This window comes from Euleptes europaea, chromosome 2 (assembly GCF_029931775.1).
Source record: "Euleptes europaea isolate rEulEur1 chromosome 2, rEulEur1.hap1, whole genome shotgun sequence".
Lineage (NCBI taxonomy): Eukaryota > Metazoa > Chordata > Lepidosauria > Squamata > Sphaerodactylidae > Euleptes > Euleptes europaea.
In genome coordinates this window covers 56,619,969-56,644,733 of record NC_079313.1, presented here as the reverse complement: position 1 = coordinate 56,644,733, position 24,765 = coordinate 56,619,969, and the positions used below count along the sequence as shown (strand labels likewise).

General features: G+C 41.8%; 1 protein-coding gene across 3 annotated transcripts in view; it reads right to left on the bottom strand.

Annotated features, from left to right (window-relative positions):
* Positions 1-24,765, bottom strand: part of ADGRL4 (adhesion G protein-coupled receptor L4) — a 129,533-nt gene that overhangs the window by 34,117 nt on the left and 70,651 nt on the right. For 2 of the 3 annotated variants that reach the window (XM_056844114.1, XM_056844116.1), the window contains exons 3-9: positions 19,744-19,896; positions 8,488-8,643; positions 8,010-8,080; positions 7,237-7,416; positions 6,963-7,146; positions 4,207-4,323; positions 584-777 (exon numbers count right to left, since the gene is read on the bottom strand). In XM_056844114.1, the coding sequence (XP_056700092.1) occupies positions 584-777; positions 4,207-4,323; positions 6,963-7,146; positions 7,237-7,416; positions 8,010-8,080; positions 8,488-8,643; positions 19,744-19,896 (1,055 nt within the window). The remainder of the gene's footprint in view (positions 1-583; positions 778-4,206; positions 4,324-6,962; positions 7,147-7,236; positions 7,417-8,009; positions 8,081-8,487; positions 8,644-19,743; positions 19,897-24,765) is intronic. The other variant, XM_056844115.1, reaches the window with a different exon arrangement.

The following is a 24,765-nucleotide window of genomic DNA, read 5'->3' as shown; positions in this document are numbered from 1 at the left end:
CCAATTGTGTGGACAACTTGATATACACGGCTCTTATCTCTGTAGAAGCTAATAAGAAACATTCACAATCCACATATACATTTTGACTGGGGAATTTTAAAGCCAGGGCTAGTGGTAAATGATCACTGTTGGAATGACTTCCGACCATATCACCCACTGTGTGATATGTTTGTGAAATGGAGCAGCACCATACATTTCAATGTCCTGCCACATTTTACCCACCCATTTTTGGGTCTCCAGGCAATGTAACAAATGCAGTAGATGTACATCTTCTAAATGGTGAATGCTGAGAGGTGAGGAAGAAACTTGCATTACACTAACACATTATTGACAAATCTGTTGTGGAACCAACATGCAGCTATTATTGCTATCAATTCTCATCAATGCTTTCCAGTGGAAGCATCTTCTTTGTGCTTGCTGTGTGGAACTCAGGGTAGTGATTTTCTTTCTAATCATATTATATACATATTAGGTAACAACATAACTGTGAGTAAAGCTCCAAACCAACAGACAATTGCTATACTTTACAAAATAACTTGCAGGGTTAGTTTCAAACCAGAGAGTCATTAAAAAGAAAACTTACCTGGACATGTTTTAAAGTAAATGTTATTTTCTCAGTTGGGTAGAGCATAGGTGGAGTGGAGCTAATTGTGACAGCTATAACTGATGAGGCTACTGTCTCTTCAGGCTCTGGATTTTCCTTCGATGAGAAGTTCCGTGGTGATGAAAACAGAGAGCCAATACTGCTGTAGTGCAGAAACACAACTGCAACAGTGCCTATCAATCAAACATACTGTGATTAGTGGCTTGTGTATGTATTCTAAACTGTATAGGCATTGAAGACATTCAGGAAACACAAAACAATGGATGCTAGTCTTGCTGTCAGAAAAAAACTTAACGTGTTTTAGAGACAATGGGTTAGATCTCATGGATCCATTCACTAGATGTGGTGTTTTCCTCTGATGCAAGGAGCCTTTCCATTATGCTAGGGGCTCAGGCAGTTCTGTTTACAGAAGAGCCTTCTGTGTCAGGGTAATCTCCTTGTACTGTAGGAAAGCACCTCTGTTAGTGGAACAAACCCATGTGATCCAACCCAGTATCTTTTCCATCAGAATTAAAAGAAGAAGAGTTCGTTTTTCTATGCTGACTTTCTTTACCATTTAAGGGAGACTCAATCCGGCTTACAATCACCTTCCCTTCCCCTCCCCACAACAGACACCCTGTGAGGTAGGTGAAGCTGAGAGAATGTGACTTGCCCAAGGTCACCCAGCTGGCTTCATGTGTAGGAGTGGGGAAACAAATCCAGTTCACCAGATTAGCCTCCGCAGCTCATGTGGAGTAGTGGGGAATCAAACCCGGTTCTCCAGATCAGATTCCACCGCTCCAAACCACAGCTCTTAACCACTACACCACGCTGGCTCTCAAAGTGGATGTTTGTGACGGAAATTAAGCAGATGGATATTAGGGCATAGATCCTAACCCTTTCTTCCATTTCTTCAATGTGCTCTCCATTGTGAAGGATGTGCTGCACTGAAATGCACAGTTTGCTGGAGCTAAACAAGTTCTGCTCAGTCTCTTGCAATAATCAGAAATGCTATTGCCAGAGGACCACACTTTGCAATGGAATATCACCTCTGCAATAAACTAAATATTGCAGAAAAATGAAGATATTGTTAGAGTCCAAGCCAATATACTTTAGAAGGTGTTTCATTCATGTGTAGGGCCTGATCTAGGGATGTCTTTTAGGGAGGAAGACAGATTGATTACTCATGTGGACTTTTTAAGTGGCCATGAATGCCAAATGTACAGGCGTGTTTGCTACAAAACAATCTACATATTAATAGAGAAGTCAGCCAAACCTGAGGATACTGGGGCTGTGAAAGGGCCCTAGATTTGCAGAAAAATGTGATTTTTTTTTAAAAAAAAAACAGGTCCCACCTGGAGCTTGTCAAACCTAGGCCTGGAAGCAACCTCTGAGTGACTTGATATTTCCCAACTTGCATGACTCAACTAGGCCTGGCTAGTTGCTGCTGTTCAGCCCTATGAAAACCACTGTGGTGTAGAAGTTAGAGCACAGTAGGGTCTGGAATACCCCAGTTCAAATTCCCATCTTGCTGTGGAAGCTCACTGGGTGATTTTGGACCAGTCACATACTTTCAGCCTGATCTATCTCACAGAGTTGTTGTGAGGGGCAGATAAAAAAGGAGGAGAGGAGAATAATGTAGGCTGCTTTGGTCCCCATTGTGGAGAAATGTGGGATATAAATGAAGTAAATAAATAATAAATATAGCTGAAAATGGGAGGCAGATAAAAGGTAGGTTGGTGAATGGCTGAGAAGGAGAGAATGAGGCAGGGAAAGGGGAGAGGATATGGGGGGTGCCAGGAGGAAAGAAAGAGAGGAAAGTGAGGTGTCACCCAACAAGTCCTTGAGGGTTCTGTACCATGCAAGTGGCCAGCACCACACAACTGTGTCACAGTTTCATTAAGTGGAGGCTGCCTGGGTGGGTGGGTGGGAGGGAAAGCTTAAGGCAGGAAGGGAGCTAAAGGTAGGTTGACTGTTGGTAGGGTTGCCAACCTCAAGGTACTAGCTGGAGCTCTCCTGCTATTACAATTGATCTGCAGCAGATAGAAATCAGTTCACCTGGAGAAAATGGCCGCTTTGGCAATTGGACTCAATAGCATTGAAGTCCCTCCCCTCCCCAAACTCCACCCTCCTCAGGCTCCGCCTCAAAAATCTTCAGGTAATTCCCAATCTGGAGCTAGCAACCCTAGCTGTTGGGTAGAAAGGAGATAGAGTTACCAACTCCAGGTCAGGAAATACCAGGATATTAGGGGGATGTTGCAGGGAGGACTTCAGAAGGGTATAATGCCATAAAGTCCACCCTCCAAAGCAGCCATTTACTCCAGTGGAACTAGGATTGCTAGCCTCCAGGTGGGGGCTGGAGATCACCTGGAATTACAACTGATCTCCAGATGACAGAGGTCAATTTCACCAAAGAAAATGGCTGATATGGAAGGTGGACTCTATGGCATTATACCCTGCTAAGGCTGTTTCCCTCCCCAAATCTCTCCCTCCCAAGGCTCTAAGAATTTCCCAACCTAGAGCTGACAACCCTAAGGGGGAGCTGATCTCTGTAGTTGGGAGTTCTGTTGCAATTCCAGGAGATCTCCAGGCCACACCTGGAGGTTGGTAATCTTGAAGGAGAGAAAGAAGCAGGAAGAGGGGAGATGCTATGGGAGCTTTCAGGGAAGGGAAAAACAAAATAGTGGGGGAGGGGGAAATGAGATGCCTCCTGCAAGTTCTTGCAAGTTCCCACTTATAATCAATAACAACAACAAAAGGGATAATGCCCTGGTATTGCTGCTGTAGTTATTATGAAGTATTAAAAAAGAACTTCAGCCAATAGTTGCTGCTCTTTTCAGTTGTCTTGATTATATTCGTCATCATATCTCTGAACTTTAGCTAATATGATAAGTAATCACACAAAGGAATAAAATGTCATACAAAATCGGTAGCAAACCTAGTCGATAGAAACTACCAAAGATACAGACAAGACTGTCTGGCATCTAAACCGACTGGGGCAGAGCAATCAGAGGCCAAGCATCAATAGTTACAAGCTAATGTAACATGTACCCTACCGTGCACAACACAATACCATGCATACATTCTGATGCACCATGAAAGAAATTTTTTTTAAAAAAAATTCTGAAATGACACACACAGGATCATAGCTAGAGTAGGGCCAGTCCCACCTGGAACCCTGCTGCAGTGTACTTATTTCCTCAGTGTGCCCACGCTAGAGCCTGGAGAGCAATCTTCCTTAGGGAAGGAGTTCTACAGCTTTGGTGTTACTGCAGAGAAAGCAGTGTTCCTCCTCACCACCCATTATTGTTGCCATACCACTTCCTCCGTGGTATGATAACAGTAGTAGACTTTTAGAATGCTTTAGCAAACAATATCAGATGATGTTGCTCCATTGTATGCTGGTGGAATGACGTTTCTCAGTGTCTTCACTTGTGTTCTCACTGTTACCAGAACTGCTGATGTATTCACTCCCCTGATTTCCCACACTCAAACACACACACACACACACACACACAAAGGAGGGTGCCAAGGAAACCTGGCACTTGGGTGTTTATTGTTAGGGAAACCTATTGGGCATAGCCTCTCTGTCCTTCTTCCCCAAGCCACACTTTTTCCCTAACCATTGGAAGTTGATGCCTCCTTCTTCCTTGCAGAGATCTTTATAGTATCGCCTCCCATGCACACATGTTGGTGAATGTGGTCCATTCGTTGAATCTCAAAGGCAAAAACTTTGAAAGCTGCAAAAGAACAAGAAGAAAGAAGAGTGGGGGGGACTCTTTGGAAAAGGCAGTTCCATCCCAGCCTAGCGTAACTTACTCTTCTGCAATAAAGGTTACACTGGACTGCACAATTATTACTGATTTTTAAAAGCCCAGAGTTCTGCCAGATATTTCAAGGGGGGGGGGGGGAAAGCCCATTAATGTGGTACATGTTTGCTCTAAATCCCTAGACTTTGTTATTCATAGCAGGCATACATCCTTTATTTCCATTCTTGTACCTTTTCATTCTTTCCTTGGAAAAATGCAGCCTCTAATTTGCTTTGCATTAAATGAGGATCTGGAAAGAATAATGGAAGCTACTTTAGAAAGAGGTACCGCTTTATTAAGAATGCATTTCTGAAAGAGAATACCAATTGCAGTCTTTAAAAGCATGGGAGAAGATTCCATTGAATTTTATAATAATTTTTTTATTATGTGTGGAGTGAATATTTTACTTTGGTATAATGATATTTGCTGTCAAAAACCTAAACAACACAACCAAATATTACCCCTCAGGACAAAAACTGCATGTTCATCACCATACAGTGTTCCAAGCTTCCCTTTCCCTGTGAGGGGAACCAGAAAGTCAATCAGACATTTTGTTAAAAGCAAACAAAAACTTGACTAATAGCATAGCTGGGCTGTGTGTTGCAGATTTCACAGGCACACAGACATTATTTGAGCTTTTCAGTACACCAGCTTTCAGTGAATGCTTTTATGAATATAAGAAATAGTTCCTGATAGATTGGAAAGTTAAGACAGCTTGTATGTAGGTATAATAAAAAAAGCCAGTGAATAGCCAAACTATTTTTGTACAACATATGGATACACAATCTATATTTTCTATCTCATCCTTCTTACAAGGAGTACATGTGGTTCTCCACTCTTCCATCTTATCCTTACCACAACCCATGAAGTAAGTTAGTCCCTCCCTGTGAGCTTCAAGATTGAGTTGGGAGTTGAGCCCTGGTCTTTTCACTGTTAGGCTGACACTTTGATTACAACATCACACTGCCTTTAAACTGATTCTGAAAATAAATTAGAATCAGTTGATTTATGCTAGTGGAGAATGTACTCAAATGGCTTGGACTGATCTGAAGTCACACTCATAGAGCAGAGCCATGCTGCCATTTGCTATCCCCCACCTCAATTTCCTGGACTGATTTAGGGCTATCTCACATGCATTAAAGATCACATGCTTTTGGACTAGATGGCCCTGGTGGGCCCTTCCAACTCTATGATTTTATGATCCAGCTTCAAAAAGTACATGTGGAGAGTACACAGCAGAGGCCTTGCATGCTTCCAGCCATATCCAAGTAATTTATAAAAATGTTGAACAACACAGGTCCCAAGACAAATCTTGGATGAAGGAATAGAGGGAATACTCATTAAATTTGCAGATTGGGGAGGTGTAGCAAAAACAATAGAAGACATGATCAAGATTCAGGATGATCTTGACAGGCTGGAAAAGTGGACTACAACTAACAAAATGAATTTCAACAGAGATACATGTAAACTTCTGCATTTAGGTTGGAAAAATCAAATGCATAATTATAGGATCAGGAGACTTATCTTGGCAATACTACATGCTAAAATGATCTAGGACTCTTAGTAGATAATACACTGAACATGAGTCAGCAGTGTGATGGGGTAACTAAAAAGACAAATTTAATTTGGGGCTGCATCAACTGAAGTTTAGAGTCCAGATCACACAAATTGATCTCACAAATTGGCTAGACCTCACTTTAAGTACTGTGTTCAGTTTGGGGCACTACAGTTTAAGAAGGATGTTGATAAACTGGAACGTGCCCAGAGGAAGGCAACAAAGATGGTGAGGGGTCTGGAAACCAAGTCCTATGAGGAAAGGTTGAAGGAGCCTGGAGAGATGATTGATATGATAGCCATCTTCAAGTATTTGAAGGGCTGTCATATGGAGGATGGAGCAGAGCTATTTCCTGTTGCCCCAGAACGTCAGACCAGAACCAACAGGTTGAAATTAAATCAAAAGAGTTTTCAGCTAAACATTAGGAAGAACTTCTTGACAGTTAGATTAGTTCCTCAATGGAACAGGCTTCCTCAGGGGGTGATGGGCTGTCCTCCTGTGGAGGTTTTTAAGCAGAAGCTAGATTGTATGACTCACTATGAATTTAGGCAGATTGTGAGAGGGAGGGCAGGAAGGGATGAGCCAGTGCTCGGCGTTTGTGGCCCTTACTTATATGCTGAGGGTAATAATGAGAGTAATCACCACTTTGGGATCAGAAAGGAATTTCCCTCCAGGCCAGACTGGTGCAGGGATCCTGGCAGGGTTTTGTTTTGTTTTTGTTGTGCCTTCTTCTGGGCATTGAGCAGGGGTCATTGGGAGATTGGCCAGTAAAGATAGCTATGAATTTCCTGTATTGTGCACAGGACTAGGTGATCCTTGAGGTCCCTTTCAGCTCTATGTTCTTATTTGCATCAACTATGCCCATATTTCTAGGGAAACACAAACACACACTGAGATTGAACCAGAAGCACAGCATGGGATTCACACAACATTACTTTTAATGCCAACAATCTGTCCTGGGAGGGAAAAAAAACATACAACCAATCTGCAGTATCATTCATTTCTTTTTGCATACCCAAATCGCTAGCATTAACCTCAACTTCTGTCATCCTTCTGAAGTTCTGTGACACAAGAGCTGTTGTTTGTTCCGCAGCATGAATCAGTTTAGTGAGACTCCTTCTTCTGTTATCTGTTGGGATAGCTTCCCATGCTGTAATTTTATCTTTTTGAACAAAATTGTTCACAGTGTTGACAAATGCCTGTTAGATGAATAAACAAGTATTTTACGAGGGCTAAGTATTATACTTTAAAATGTGGCAGAAATGCAATTGCAAAGCCAAGTTACTCACATTAAGAGTTAGATTAGGAAGTGTTTCCTCATCAGAAATCGTGTTATTCATGGTTCTTATCAAAGGACAAGTTACAGATAATGCTTCTATGTAGGAAATCACATCTATGGGTGAAATTTGTCCTAAAGTGTTTTGATTGATTTCTTGTAGAACAGCAAGTGGTTCTTTTATTTTTCTGAGCTGAAAGAAAGTTAAAATTGTACGATATGGTTACATTTCTGCTATTAAGTCAAAGGATGACATTTATCTGTAAACATTTATCTTTAACAAAAGTCTGCTATTTTAATTCCTCAGTCTGAATACAAGTGCAACATTTTGGTAAACTGTTAAAAACAAAACAAAATGTCATAGTCGAGACAGAGTTGCAATTGGACTGGGAACATCTGCATTCAAACCCCATTCCAGCCACAAAACTCTTGAGGGTAAAACTGGAAAACCTTGACCCCTAGAGATTTCCACCCCCTCATCACATTTCTGTGTCAAACATATTAATTGATTTCATTATCTTGTTATTTCACATACTTTATATGCATTACTTAATATGTTCCTAGCCTACTTTCCCTAAAAAGTGGTTTTCCAAACATAAAATCCTATAAAAAATAATAATTAAAACATCAACCGAAAACTGAAAAGACCAACGTAAAACCAACATTCAACCAAAGGGTTTTCAAACAACCTTCACATTGTTTAGCATCTAAAAGACAGCAGCCGTCTTTCAATGCAAGGGAAAAAATGAAAACGTGCAAATCAGTCTATTCTCTGGTAGTACTTACTTTAGCTAAGGTTCTGTTTATATTTTCAGCTACACAGTCATGGTGCAGTTCACATTCTGGTGCTGGGATTTCTGTTGAAATTAAAAGGGAGTCTAATTAAGGCACTACAACAGGATTGCCCAACCTTTACTCATGCGTTACAAATCTGGCCCCTAAAGTATGTCAGGGGTTGAGTGTTACTGATAATAGCAGTCTACTGATAATAGCCATCTACAGTCACTTACACAAGACATTTGGTCAATTAACATTAATGCACAGTGGTTAGTGCAAAAAAGAAGAGCATCAAATCTGTTTTTATGATACACAGTGTTACTTCTATTTTTCAGCAATACACATATTCTTTAAAAATCTAGGAGTTCATGTCTTGCCAGTTTTTCGTATCCAGCCGATTAATCTAACGGAAGAGAAAGAGTCACTGGTGGGCCTCTCAGAAGATATAGTTCTATAATAACACATAAACCTCTATAATATCATTTACCTTGGCAGGAAGTGCCATCGTTTGGTTTAAACTGTAATTTTCCTGTGGATGGTTGATAACCTTCCTTACAGGAGCAGTTATATCCTCCATCCAAATTTTCACATTTTGCATGATCTCCACAGGCAACGGTTACCGCTTCACTGCACTCATCTATATCTGCAAATATTGTGAGAAATTGAGTTTACAAAAAGGTTTTACATACTAACACCTTGTTTTGTTGATAGTAAACCAACATACTGCAAGCAATTTCATAACACATTTTTCACACACACACACACACATATGAGAAAAAGCAAAAGTATTCGTCAAATGTAATGGAAATGTGTGACAAATTATATCACTGTGCAGGAGAAATTTTAAGGTCACTAGAACAGTGCTTAATTTCAAAAGCAAGGTAGCAGTGGATCTCATGCATGTCAAGAAAGCATATCCTGCTAACTGGAAGCTGTGGCCCTTCATTCTGGCTGTAGTTGTCCAATGTGGTATAGAGCCACTCTGCATATGATCAAGAGTACATTTGTCATTATCATTATTTAATTCACATCATTCAGTATTAATATTCACGACCCTGGAAATTATTGGCTCAAAGTAAACCCTGAACTTTCTATATGAAAATCATGTGCTCTGTCACTGAGTTTCCTACATATTCCATTGGATCAAAAACATCCATGTTCTCCTTAAGGGTTTGCTGTTGTTTCATGATCCAGTATTCCCTTGAAGTACGCATTCATAAAAAGGCTTATAGGAAGGGGTTAGGGCAAATATGTAGCTTTCCTTTCTCAGATGGGAACACCTAAGTGTTGGCTCTTCTCAACTTTGCCACCATTATATGTTCCCATTGGCTCTTCGCTGATGCTATTTTTATGGGATTTTTAACATTAGGAAACTACTAGAAAGAGAATGCTAATCTAATAAATCTAATAAATGATGGGGTAGATTGGAAAACACAGTATAAATTATCCTTATTCTGACAATTGTTTCCTCCATTTCACAGTTGCATGAGGTGAGGGCAAAGAGAGGGACAACAAGGGGGAAACATGACTCAACGATCTAACTCACAAAGGTGTTTTCCAACCAGATGCATATGGTCCCACCAAAGATGATCATCCCAACAGCTGTTTCTGGACATAGAATTTGCATTTTCCAGCAGTTATTGCACTGATCCCATTAGCTTGGTCCACTTTATTGATTTTATATCATAAGCAAAAGTGACTGTGTTGACTTATTATTCCATTTCCTGTTCTGTTACTACACCTACCAGCCTAGGTGCAACATTTTTATTGTGCTTTCTGAAGGCAACAACTGTAGGCTGGGGGTGGGAGGTAGAATAGAGGCACAGACCATGTTTGTCTAAGATAGATAGGGAAAGCATTTTGTTCATATTCTCTAGACTGTGGGCACTGTGAAGACAGCACGATAATTTCATTCCAATTAGTTGAATTGGGGGGGGTAAACAGGTAGAAATTTGTTCCCTTTTGAAATAGATGGAAAACAAGAATTGTAAGAATGCAATAGCTACACTAATAATTATTATGGTAAAGAAAACAGTAGTATTAGAGAATGAAATGGACAGAAAAATGCATGTATCTACTTCCATCCTTGATTTTCTTTGACACACTTCTACAACAATCCTCTGTTCATAAATTATCTTGCCCTTTTCAAGCAAGCACTTTTAATCAAAAATCTCCATCTGTTCATTACAAGTTTATTTTTCTTCTGGTCCTAATTCATCCCTCCTAATGTTATCCCCACCTCTTCTGTTCTAACATTCTCATAATCTGCATCAAATTCAATCAGTTTTCTTCTTTCAAAATTCACCTATAGATTTTTTGGTGCATTTCTGTCCAAGCAAATGGACGGAATTTACCAAAACTTCAGGAGACTGTTGACTCATTAATGTTTTATTCAGATTAGTTAAAATGCCCACTAGAACAGATTCAGAATAGTATTTGATTAGTTAAATAGAGGGTCATGGATCATAGCTGATACAAATGAACAACCCTAAAAATAACCAGTGGATGAATATGGAGGGCATATGAACCAGAAACGGGATTATGTGTAAAGCATAGGAAAGCGGCAATTCTGCAAGTCAACAGAGCCCAAGCATGATTTCTATAACCATCATTCCAAACATATGGTATAATGGGTCATTAAAGACAATTCTACTTTATTTCTGAAATAATATAAATAGACCATATCGAGGTAATGGGCTTTCAGCCCAGGGCATGTTCTCCTTGCATCCTAGTAAAGTTTTCCCCTATGCTGGGACCCTGTAGGTCATATAAATTGATAACAAACAAATGCTGCCTGTGAGATTATGCATATATGCATAAACAAGACTAGCGCATTATATGGGAGATATAAAGACTGAGAGGCAAAACAGTAAGTTTGAGGAAAGGGCAGAGAGAATTGAACTTGTCCAGAAGCTTATCCAAAACCATCACTACTACCCTGCATCTGCAGATGTTTCTATGTCTGTCTCCAGCCTTCATTACCACTCTCTTTTCCCCATGCCCGGGGGCCTGGGACTATGTGCAACAGTTCCCTATTTCCTTTCCTATTGCTGATCCTCAGGTTACACAATATCTCATTAAATATTTTTAAGGTCATGAAATCTGGAAAATTGATCCTAGAATTTAATTGAAATACCATCTACTGGAATATCACCCAACCATTACTTTCCTATCCTTACTGTTTGTTAAAATATTATATTGACTCCTGCTGTCCCAGATTCAAGATTTCTTATGTTGCAAGATTTCATGGAAACTGCAGAACAAGCAACATGGTCATTAGAAAGAATCTTTCAACTACTTTACATATTGCATATATTATGATATACAATGCAAAATTATCTTGCCTCAGATGCTGCACAGAATAACATTATTTGAATTTTCCTTCAACAACATACTTGCTCTTTTGGCATTGATAAAAGACTAACCTCCACTTACACTCACAGCACATGAAACTGTAAATGAGACAAAGGTTGAAAAGGACAATATACCTGTATTCTAAAGATATTTTCCATACATCTACAGACATCTAGGCTACTAATCTATCTATAGATTGATCCAACTGTGTTAGATCCTATGGATCCATTCCACTAGCAGAGAGAAGCACTTTTCACTAGTGCAAGGATCCTATCTTTTATTCAAGAAGCTGTAAGGGAGGGAGGAGTCTCCTTGCCCTAGAGAAAAGCACTTCCAGTAGTAGAATGGATCCACAGGATCTAATTATTTGACTGCTCAGCCCTAACCCTAATTGTTGTGTTTTTTTTTTTTTTTTTTTAAAAGAAGTCCTCTAGTGATATGCAGGGGGAAATGTGGGCAGGATGAGAAAAAAATCCTCATTCACACTTTATTATTAATATTTATTTGACTTTTATCCAACTCTTTTCCAACAAAAGTCAGGCTCAGCTAACTATAATCTAGATCATTAAATAAACAAAATATACAAACCAATGTAGAACTGTAAAACCTGAAATTAGCAATATAACTAAAATACTTAAAAGATGGTGTCTTCAATTATGCCTTTAACAAAGGATGAACAAGCAGCGGCAGTGCTCAAATACAGTAACATAACAGGGCACAGCACAGAGACAAACAGGAGAGGTTCGTGACCCTGGAAGAGACCAGCAGGGAGGCCAACTGATGTACAACCATCACTGCCCTCAACCATAGGCCCAGGGGAACATCTCCATCTTACATAGGGTTGCCAGGTCCCCCCTTGCCACTGGCGGGAGTTTTATTGTGGTGGAGATGGGGGGAGAGGTGATTGGCGCAATAACATCACTTCCGGGTTTACCCCGGATGTTAAACCCAGGGTAAATGGGAAAACCCAGGGTAAATCTGGAGTGACATTAATCACCCCCCACCCACTCAGCTGGCCTGCTTCTGCCCACCAGCCAGCTGAGGGGCAGCAGGCAGCCCCTTCATTGGCGGGCAATTGCCAGATATGTCTTGGGCCAGGGATCACCAGCAGGTTGGTTCCAGATGAGCACAGTGCTCTTTGGGGGATATACTGGGAGAGGCGGTCCCGTAGGTATGATGATCCCAGACCATTTAGGGCTTTAATGGTCAACACCAAAACCTTGAACCTGATTCCGTATTCAATCTGGAGCAAGTGCAGCTGGCAAAGCCCAGGTTGAATATGCGGTCTCCAAGGGGTTTCCCATATGGACCTGTGCTGCTGCATTGTAGACCAGTTGTAGTTTCCAGAGCAGTCTCAAGGATAGCCCTGTGTAGAGTGAGTTACTGTAGTCTAGCCTGGAGGTGACTATTGCATGGCTCACTGTGGCTAGATCAGAGTGTGACAGATAGGGGATCAGCTGCCTAATTTGGTGAAGGTGAAAGAACATTCTCCTGGCAGTATCTGTGAACTGGGCCACTGAAAAGCATCCAGGACCATGCCCAGGCTCCTAATGGAGGAAACTGGTTCCAGTTGAACCCATCAAGAGTCAGCCACAGGACCTCCATCTTTGTTGGATTCAGTTTCAGCTGACTCTACTTCAACCACTTCATCACACCTCCGAGGCACATGGCCAACGTATCTGGGACAGCGCTCAGCCGTTCATCCATCAATAGATATAGCTGGGTGTCATCTGCATATGTGGAAAGATCCTCATCCACACAGCATCCACCCCACCTTTGCTGCAATCTTTCACATCAGCACAAAGCTGAACCAAAACATGGGTGTGGAAGATACCTAAACTCCTATTCCATTGTACTATTAACATTGCAGTTAATCTGGCTCTGGATTTATATCATGGATCATTAACTACAAAGAATTAAAGGAGTCTATCTTGACACAATTGACCACTGTGAATTAACTGTACATCTCATGTTTGAAGCATGCCGCTGTCCCTCATATACCAAATAGGGCTGTCGATTCGGTTCGTCCAAACCGAACAAACAGCCGAATTTCCCCCGATTTGGGGGTTTTCAGTTTGGATGGACCCGAACTCAAAAAAAGGCGGGAAAAGGACGCACTGAATTCGGCGAGTTCCGGCGATTGCCGGATAAATTCGGCAGGTTCAGCGTTCAGTTCAAACTGAATTTGTTCGGGAATGCCGAATTTCCCGCCGAATTCGGCATTCCTGAACAGGGGGGTTCAGAATTCGGCCAAACTGGACCCAAGTCAGGCCGGGTTCGGCCGAATCCGAACCATACCGAATTTTTTTTCCAACAGCCCTAATACCAACTCACTTAAAAAAATGGAAATATCAAGCATGAGAAAACAATGGACAAAACATCTGTTTGCATAATGATTGTGTAGATCAGCTTTGGAGATCAACCTCATGTCAGTAACACAAAGAAACCTGAGTCCTAAGTACATTAAGCAAATAAATAGGGTTTTAACAAGACACTCGCCTGCAATGCCTTTTAAGGTGTGTGACAAAATAACATACTGCATCTCAGTCAGGTTTCAAACAGCACTTATAAATAGTGTATTAAAAATTAATACAAAAATTAATAGTAACTGCGCTTTTGCTAAAAAAATGATAAACACTGTGTAGAGATAGTTATATATAATTCAGTAGATTTCAAAATTATCTATTCAAAGGAAGAGGTTAATTACTAACGTAAATCATTTATAAGTCATTTCAAACATATAATTTATTTTTAGCAAAACGAGGGTGCAATTCAAGGACTTCTGGTGCTAGGATTGTCCAGTTTAGGCCAACCAGACGGCACCAATTTGATTTAGAAAGTATTGCTAGCAAGATAAAAAAAGCCAAACAATTTCTTTTACTTTCATATCTAAAACACTTTGTTTTTTAGGGTTTATTGTAAGCTCCAGAGATACACATGCATTCCAGAATCCATTGCAAATTCCACATAGACATGTGCGTGTAATAGGAAAGCTAGTGTGGTATAGTGGTTACAGCAGGGGATCCCCAACCTTTTTGAGCTTGTGGGCACCTTTAGAATTCTGACATAGAGTGGTGGGTACAGCCACAAAGTGGCTGCTGAATAAGGGCTGCTGCAGGAGGCAGAACCAGCCACAAAATGGCTGCTGGAGCTTACTTTCAGTCATACAGTGAAGATCCTTGTGCTGTGGTGGCAGCTTTTGCTAGAGCAATATGTTGTTGTTGTTGTTTTTTAAAAAAATCTGAACAGCCAATTAAATCTCCAATGACCAATCTGAAGCCTTGCTAGGCAAAAGCCCCACCTGACCCTGGCCACTTTCTAAAAACACTTGGCAGGCACCAGAAAAGTTGTTGGGCACCACAGCACCCACAGGCACTACGCTGGGGACCCCTGGGTTAGAATGTAAGACTAGCCTATGGGAGACCCAGGTTCAAATCCCCTATCTGCCATGGAAGCTTGCTGAATGATTTTGGGGCAAACACTCTCAGCCTGACCTACCTCACAGGGTTTGGGAGTATATAACAAAAGAAAGGAGAATGGTGTAAGCTGCTTTGCATCCCCATTGGGGAGAAAGTTCAGTTCAATTTTTATTAAAATGCATATGCCATTCAGAAGCAGAAAGAAACACTTCTATAATTTAATTACCTATGTAAAATATCAGTATGCATCATTCATCTTAAAATAACTTATAGTTTAAGGGTTAGCATCCAAGTAGATTATATATAGGACATTAACTTGGCCCATATTTTCATTACTAATAACCGACACTTAGCCACAGATAAAGTAGTTCTTTGGTCAACTCCTGCCAGTAAGATTTTGAACATGGCACAAGGAGGGTAATGTTGGAAGGAACGGACTGTGCAATGTCGCTTGATGCTAGCACAGACTTTCGTGTGTTAGGGGAGGGCAGTAGAAAGTTAGTAGAAGGCTAGAAGGTGATCCCTGACCTTTCCTTTGTCCACTCATGCTGTAACTCTCAGGGGTTCCTTCTTTCCAGTCACTTCCCTTCCCACTCTTTCTACCATGAGGGCTGGAAACACTTTCTACCAACTCTCTCCATCCTAGCTTAGATAAATATCTAGAAACCTTTACTCTGCCTTTCTTATCTAGCATTAGGGTTGCCAGGTCCTACCCCTCCTCCGGGGGGAGACTTTTAAGGCACAGCTTGGGATCACGTTGCAATGCGTGGACGCGCCAACATGCATGCGTGTCACTTTCGGTTTACAACCGGAAGTCCTCCCTCGCGAGAGGCCTTATGCCTCTCAAACTCTTAGTTTGGGTGGCATAAGGCCCCTTGCAAGGCGGGACTTCTGGTTGTAAACCGGAAGTGACCTGCAGCAGCATGTACGCGTGTGCACATTTGCCCGCCGACCATCAGCTGGTCAGCGGGCAAAGGGGCAAATTGCCGGGGGTTTGCCCGCCACCACCGGGCACCTGGCAACCCTATCTAGTATGGAGTTCTCTCACAATAAAGAACTTCTATTTCTTTTCTAAGCAACAAGTTTAAGGGTGAACTTAATCCTCAAGCAGTCAAACAACAGAATTCCTCTGTGCAGAGACAAATCTCTGCTTTCAGGTAAGGCATCCGGGCAGGCAAGCGAGGAGGAGGATCTTGAGGTAGATTTGCTTACATGGAAGATAAAGTTTCGCTGTCGCGGATATTCTTTCTGCCACATTTTCCCACCACCACTCAATTGAGAACTGGCAGGGATGGGGGTGCATTGGTGTGAGTATGCCCATCATATTATAACCCTATGACTGTCTCATATTAAGTTGTATATTCCTGCCAACCTAGTTAGGGCCTATCCAGTTCTAGGACTAGGCCTGTTTAAGCTATATATGAAGCAGGTGAAAAATGGGGGTTTGAAGGGTTCCATTAGCTAAGTGGACCCTTTCAAATTCCTCTTTGGCTCCTAGATGACTAGCTAATCTCATACTGTCAATCGTTAACTCAGAGAAAAAGCCTGGAGGTAGAGCTGCTCTTATATATTGTGCTCAGTGCTTCCCTTACATTAGGTAAAATTGGCACCTAATGGCCCAGTTATCCAGCATGCCTCATGTACTGCATTCTTTCTAAGAGGAGCTGCAGGTAGCATTGTTAAGAGAAAATAATTCCCCTTTACCTCATTTCTCCCTGAAATTTAACAATCCACCTATTTCCTTCATTCTAGGATTCTGGATAAATTCTAATAAATTTATTAGAAATGCTTATTAGAAATTCTAATAAATTTATTAGAAATGTTTCTAATAAATTCTGTTTTGATCAAACAGAAATTTGAAGAGAGGAGGGGCATAGGGTCGCCAACCTCCAGGTGGTGGCTGGAGATCTTCTATTACAACTGATCTCAAGAGATCGGTTCACCTGGAGAAAATGGCTGTTTTAGAAGGAGAACTCTATGGCATTATAATCCATTGACGTTCCTCCCCTAACCCTGCTCTCCTCAGGCTTCACTCCCCAAATCTCCAGGTGTTTCCCAACCCGGAGCTGGCAACCCTAGAGGGGCAGGAAGGGAGGTTCTGCAAAATTTCAGAATTTCACTCTGTTCCCAGAGGCAGGTAATGTCTTCCTATCTTTCTGCTAGAGTACCACAGCGTTTTGTGTAAACCACAATGTGTTGCGTAACATAAAACATAAGTGTAAGGGCTGAAGTTATAAATGGTACGTTGATTTCTCTTCAAAGGTAAATCAAAGAGATATGAAAGAGGAATCTCTCTTTTAAAAGAAGGAAGGAAGAAAGCGGATCCCATGGCTATAAAGAAATCTCCCTCTCCATAGCAACACTACCTGTGGGCAAAAAATACATCCACTCCATTTAGGGACAGGAAATGAAAATTGCCACTACAGTATAGAGAAAAGCAAAGTCAAAACATTGTGTAAAGTTAGAAAGTTATTGTGTAAGAAACCATTTTCCCCGCTCTTATCCTGCAATAACCAGAGCAGGAATGAGAAGATAGCCAAATACAAATAGTTCATTTTAATAGTAGAGAAAACAAAGATAAGGTGTACAGTGCCTGCAACACGTGTGTGTTTGTCATTCAACACCAATAACAGTAGGAAAGTACATGAGGGCCACATACCAATCGAGAAGTTAGGAGAATGAGAGTCACTTGCAACATTCAGATATAATGTTAAACCTCAGTTTTATGCACTGGCCACAAGCATGCCATTCTCACATTCACCTTCACCCCCCTCCATCCTCTCCTAGAGTGATTAAAGACCTCCCAATTTCATATGATGTCTGAATGCAGGTGTCTGGGCTAACTGGAGGTCATTCTCTCTCCACAAACCTGGAGTCTACACCATGGTTTAACCCCACTATAGAGTTTATGGGGAGGGAATTAACTTCACTTTCCCCTGGCTCCTACATTTTGGCATCACTGCAACCTGGAGGTTAATTAAAGGCCTTTCAAACCCGGAAGATTTCAGTCATGCTCAATGCATGGGGGGGACAGGGAGTGAACATGAAACACACTCATGATTGTGCAGGGGTTTACTGTGATGTGGCATCTTAGAAAGACAGTCTAATATATTTCATAATTCCTAAGACTAGGCAATGCCAAGGAACATGTCATGAAATGACTTTGTGTAATGAAATCCCATGTTTTTATCCCTTCAACTATTCATCTAGTGGTTTTTTTTGTTTTGTTTCTAGCAGCGCTGAATGCTTATGGAAATATCAGTGTAAACTTATGTCAGCCCCACTCCCATTTCTCAAAATTGCCCGATGAACGGGAAGTTTTGGATCTCTCCCAAGATTTTGGATAAACAAAGGTCATTATGAATTGAAATATGCAGCTTTTCAGAAATGTGAATAAAGCAGAGAGCTATTGACATAAGGTTAAATGGGTCCATGGAGAAAGATTTAGAGGTAATTACAATTCAGATAACCAGGATATATTCATTTAATTTTTGATAACTCTGGTATATAAAGATCTATATGACTATTTAAAAATATTTACAATTACTATTCTGATTTTTTCAGACAATTGCACAGATGTGATCCCTTCATTTTTATAACCATCATCAAGACAGAAAATCCAAAATGGACTGCAGGCTCTCAATTCTAGAGATCATCAAGAAGATATTTCATTGTGGGAGTGAGTGGTAATAAAATCCTATCAAGCTGAATAAAGGGCTTGATGGGTGTATGAAGCATCCTTGCAGAAATGTTAAACAAATGCCTCCCTAGACTAAAATGCAAACATAACTCTCTTACTGGGAACACTATGAGGCAAACAAATTATCAGGACTGTAAAGCATAAGAGATGTGTCTTGAATAAGATACAATCATCACAGGGGTAATATACTTGCCAAAAGACAAAATAGATTTATTGATTGTTTTCCCAGTCCCTGTGGAGCAACCCAGAAGCACAAGAAAAATACCAGAAGACTAAAAAAATGCAAAATAGTTACATTTCCTTTAAAGAAGAGCAATCCTTAGGGCCTATAAAATGGTTAAGGAATATTTTTCCCTAGCAAATCTTTTGTTCAATATCAATCCTAAACACACACTAGCAGATTGTGAACAGATGCACAGAGAATTGTACAAGAGGTAGCTCAGTGGTAGAGCATTTGCTTTGCATGCAGAAGGCGCCAAGTTCAATCCCTGGCATCTCTAGTTAAAAGGGTCCATTAGCAGGTGATGTAACTGAGATCCTGCAGAACCACTGCCAATCAAATTAGATGATATTGATCTTGATAGACCAATGGTCTGACTCACTAAGGCAATTCCATGTGTTCAGCTCTGAACCATAGCTCTTGAATTCACTGAGGAAGCTCATGCCAATGCAAACACCAGCTTCTTCATTCACTGCAGTTTTTGAGGTCATGCTTATACAAGGTACAAGGGAAGAGCTGTGCCCAGTAAGGCAGCAAATAGCAAAGACATTGCATTATATGGCAATTCCATCTACCCGTCAATACCCTTAAGTATACATGTTGTGTTTTGATTCTTGACCCTGAATTAGCAAGGAAGTAGGCATCCTTAGATACAGTAAGTTTGGCAGTAAAATTCAACAGGGTGGACAAGTCTGTTGAGCAGTTGGTTGCCTGAAGATCAATTGTAATAGTGTTTGATTTCCAGGTGCTATTTGGAGGTTCACAACCCTACTGCTAGGGATGCCAGCAATAATCTGGGAAATACCTGAAAAATTTGGGGATGCACCCTGAGGAGGGCTGAGTTTTGGGAAAGGAGGGACTTCAATGGGGTATAATGCCTTCCAAATCAACCATTTTTCCCAGGTGAACTGATCTCTGTCACCAGGAGATCAGTTGTAATCCCAGGAGATCTCCAGCTACCACCTGGAGGTTGGCAACCCTAGACAGGGATGATAGTGAACCAGGGAAATGTGTTGAGAAAAGCATAGCAAAGATCCATTGGCCTCTTACCTTCACAAGAAGACCCATCGTTAGTTACAAAAGTTGCATTGCCATTGCTAGATCTGAATCCGGGGGCACACGTGCAGAAGTAACTTCCCACTGTATTTGTACAGTTAGCATTTTCTCCACAAAGCTGTGTAGCATTTGCACATTCATTGTCATCTGTAAAGAAACAACATCAGATTATTTGCACTTCCTCTATTTAATTACACAAATCTTGTAAATAAAGTATTTCCTTTGCAGATTCCAAGGTCTTTTATAGTAGGAAAGATAGACACACATGCCCATTTCTGCTGCTGCTAAAACGATGCATGGTACTAAAATGATGCATGAAGGCCACTCCATGTACATCCAATGGATTTGATACATATTTACCCAGAGAAACATCCCCTACAACAATAAATATATTTTCATTGCAGTTGCTCCACAGTCAGTAATGAGGATTGAAGGCTCATAATGGCTTAATATTTTCTTTTCCTTTTTTAATGAAAGTAGTGATTCTTAAAATTTGCATAAGACTTTTGATGGTCAGAATTCATGATGGTGCATGCTCATAGCAATGAAGCTTCTACTTATATTTTATGTTTTCTTTCCATTACTTCACCTTACTGAAGACCTCTGGGTGCTTTTGTGAAGATCCCCGAACCAAGAAAATTTACAGCCACAGGTCCCAGCCCCATTTCCCCACTTGCAATAGCTTCTGACAAGCAAGCAAAGGAGAACTGATAAACTGTGGTGCTGGGGGACAGTGTTGTCTGAAGATAAAAACCCAAATCCTATATCCTCCCCCCCCCCACAAAGTGCTTAAAAAGGGGGAACACAGCTAAATGGAATCACAGCTAGCATTATGGAGTTATCTGATGGCCACCAGACATAAGGTCTTATTGAATGTGTATTATGTGCATATATTATAAATATACTTATATAAATAAAGTTGATTTGTCTGGAGCACTGTTTTTATGTCCTGATTTTTCTCGGTTATGTGTTATGAGTCTCTTCCCCACCTCAGATCTGCCACAGTCTCCTTCTAATTGAGCTTCAGTTGTTTGGCCAATGACCATAGCATGGGCCTGGTGGGTTTTTTTTGGTGACATTTTCAGCATTATGGAATGAACATGTGAAGCTGTCTTATACCGAACCAGACCACTGGTGTTTCAAGATCAGTATTATTTATTCAAACTGACACTGACTGTCCAGAATCTCAGGTAGTGGTCTTTCTCATCACCTACTTCCTGATCTTTTCTATTGGAGTTGCTGGGAATTGAACCTGGGATCACCTGTATGCCAAGTAGGTGTTCTGTTACTGAGCCACAACCCTTCCCCAATGCCCTGACCAAAAAGGTGTGGAGGGCCCTTATGTTATCTGTTTCCCATAAAAAAAGTAAAATCATTCCTTTTCTATGAGCATTTTGCAGTTTACGGTAAGAAAGATATTATCTTGCAGAAAAGTTGTATAGTTGTCTTTTTGTCTGTTTTTATTTTATTACCTATTACCTGCAGACCAAGTTTTCCTGGTAAATTACCATTAGCCACTGTGGTCAATAGTGAAAGGTGGCATATACCGTATATACCCGTGTATAAGCCGACCCGCGTATAAGCCGAGGTGCCTAATTTCTCCCCAAAAATGGGGAAAAATTAGGCACCCGCGTATAAGCCGAGGGTCGGCTTATAACGCCTCCCCCCCAAGACTTACCTTCTGGGCTCCTGGCGGCGGGAAGCGGCGGATCCGGCGGGGCCGGCGGAGCGCCCTCCCCGCGGCCGCAGAGGGCCTCTAGAGGCCGCTCCCGGCCGGGAGAAGGCGGCGGGGGCGGCGGAGCGCCCTCCCCGCGGCCGCAGAGGGCCTCTAAAGGCCTCTCCCGGCTGGGAGAAGGTGGCGGGGGCGGCACAGCGCCCTCCCCGCGGCCGCAGAGGGCCTCTAGAGGCCTCTCCCGGCCGGGAGAAGGCGGCGGGGGCGCCAGAGCACCCTCCCAGCGGCAGCAGAGGGCCTCTAGAGGACTCTCCCGGCCGGGAGAAGGCGGCGGGGGCGGCGGAGCGCCCTCCCGCGGCCGCAGAGGGCCTCTAGAGGCCTCTCCCGGCCGGAAGAAAGTGGCGGGGGCGGCCGAGCGCCCTCCCCGCAGCCGCAGAGGGCCTCTAGAGGCCTCTCCCGGCCGGGAGAAGGCGGCGGGGGCAGCGGAGCGCCCTCCCTGCGGCCACAGGGGGGTTCTGGAGGCCGCTCCCGGCCTGGAAAAGATGGCGGTGGTAAGTTCCCCCCTCCCTCCTCCCTCCTCTTTCCCCCCTCTACCGTATTGACCCGCCGAGGCCGGCTTTTTCAGCCCTTTTTTTGGGCTGAAAAAGTCGGCTTATACGCGAGTATATACGGTACATATAGTTTAATTAACAAATAAATTGCAGGGAGCACTGGATTATACTGTTGTGTACTTTGGAAGCAGTCACAGATTAAACATTAACAACCACTTGTGATAGGCTTTCAGCATCAGGAAAATGTGCTCTGTTGGTGGTTGCAATGAAGAGTCAATCATATATGAAAGTTCACATATGAGACACTCACTAAATGGTGAATGAAAGCACATAATTTATGGTAGTAATTTCAAACTGATGTTGGAATTAGGGTTGCCCGGTCCCTCTTCTCAACCGGCGGGAGATTTTGGGGGCAGAGCCTGAAGAGGGGGAGGGACTTCAATGCCATAGAGTTCAATTGCCAAAGTGGCCATTTTTCTCCAGGTGATAGGTGATCTGTGATCTGATCTCTATCAGCTGGAGATCAGTTGAATTAGCAGATCTCCTGCTACTACCCTGCAGTTGGCAACCCTAGTTGGAATGGACATAACTCTCGGTATACCTTTTGACACAGAGCTACTAGCAACTTTTTGATCTCAGATTATTATATTTTGCATGCCTTTCAGCTAGGTCTAGATTAAATTGCTGCCCCAGAATTTTTTTCATCAACACTAATAATTTAATTGCCTTGCTTATTCAAAGCTTCTTGCGCATATGAAAACTAATGTGTGCTATTTTTTTCCCCACTTACTGTCATGCTAATGTCAGTTTTAAGATCCTGATCCCACATGGAACTGTCCCAAACATGGCCGGAAATGGAGAAGCATATGCTTACTTGGAGAGTTTTATCAAGCAGTAGCAGATACAATGATGACTGTTCTATATTTGAAGAACAGTAATTGTAGGGTTGCCAGGTCCCTCTTTGCAACCGGTGGGAGATTTAGGGGGCGGAGCCTGAAGAGGGCAGGGTTTGGGGAGGGGAGGGACTTCAATACCATAGAGTCCAATTGCCAAAGCGGCCATTTTCTCCAGGGGAACTGATTTATCTCACCTGGAGATCAGTTGTGATAGCAGGAGTTCTCCAGCCACCACCTGGAGGATGTCAACCCTAAGCAATTGACTATAAACTAGAATTCTGAATTGAGTTAGTAAAAACACTGAACATCAATATAGCCTGTTTTTTTTTTCAACTGGTGTTTATTCCTGTAGCTTCCTTTTCTCCTTTCTGTGTAAAATGCCAACCCAAAAGTTCCATTCTGCATTTTTTTTTTTTTTTTGTAATTCAGATATAAGATGCGCAGAGAGGGAAAACAATGCTTTCTTACAACCCTCAAGTGGTGTGGGGGAAAACTCTCAAGTAGTATAAATTGTCTCATACAGTGGTCACTATTAAAATCTTTACAGTTTTGCCTAATTAACTTTATTGTAGTGTTGGCAGTATTCCACACAGCTAGGTGCTTGTAAAGGTTTAATGGAGGCCACTATATAGCAGAAACCCCTCTGGTTTACAAACCCTTTTCAGACAAGTGTAGCTGTTTTTCTCCATTTTCTAAAAAGAAATAAGCTATTTTTATTGTTACATTACCAGGTGTGTGTGTGTTTAGTCACTGCTCCAACAAGCAAAATTCCTGTAGAATTAAGTTGCATTCATAGGCAGTATACAGGAATACATGTTCTGAGAGCCAGTTTCTTACTTTAATGCTGGGAAGTCAATGACATTTTACCAGTGGTAGAGATCCTGACTTATTTCAGTGTCAGGCTTAAAGTCTGCATAGATAGTATAAGAAAGGAATTTGAGAAGAAGTAGTTTTCCTAACCATGCTCCACTTTGATCCTTATATTTCAAAATTTATACCTAGACATAATGAAATCAGTGAGTGACAGAAGAGGAGAATTAAAGCAAGTGAGTTACTTTGAAGGACACTCAAGATCTATGTATGGAAGGAATAAAAGTAGAATCAAGTTGTTTATTATTATTTTATCAGTGTTAAGTATGTCTATGGCTGCCATCCTGAAGGGGGGGGCAGAACACCTTAGGAGCCGGTATGACCCTGCACCGATGTCCTTGCCATTTTACCACAGCACCAAGTGGCACAGACACCAGTGTGGGGGCAAACATGCCAGTGCCAGGGAGCCACAGAGCTGAACAGAGGGTGGTTTTCTCCCGTTTACAACTTCTTATCACCATCATCTCGCAATCGCTTGAACTCTGGGGTTTGAATAGTCTCCCCTTTCTGCGAGCAACCTTGTGGAAGTCTATTCAGACTTGGTTTAACATTATTGGAACTATATTTTTTTGAGTTCCTGTTATTTCCACTCTATGTGTTTTGCTTTCTATCTGTTGTATTGTTATTGCACTTGCTTGTTTTGTTTCTATACACTGATGACAATTTTTGAAACTACTCGTATTGAGCTATGTGCTGTTTTTTACTTTGTAACTTCCTTACAGTACAGGTGATTTTGTGATCTTGTTATATCCTCCAGGTACTAGCTGGAGATCTCGTACTATTACAGCTGATCTCCAGCTAGGGTTGCCAGGTCCCTCTTTGCAACCGGTGGAAGATTTAGGGGGCGGAGCCTGAAGAGGGCAGGGTTTGGGGAGGGGAGGGACTTCAATGCCCTAGAGTTCAATTGCCAAAGCGGCCATTTTTCTCCAGGTGATCTGATCTCTACCAGCTGGAGATCAGTTGAATTAGCAGGAGATCTCCTGCTATTATCTGGCAGTTTAGAAAAACAGTACAGGAAACTGTATAT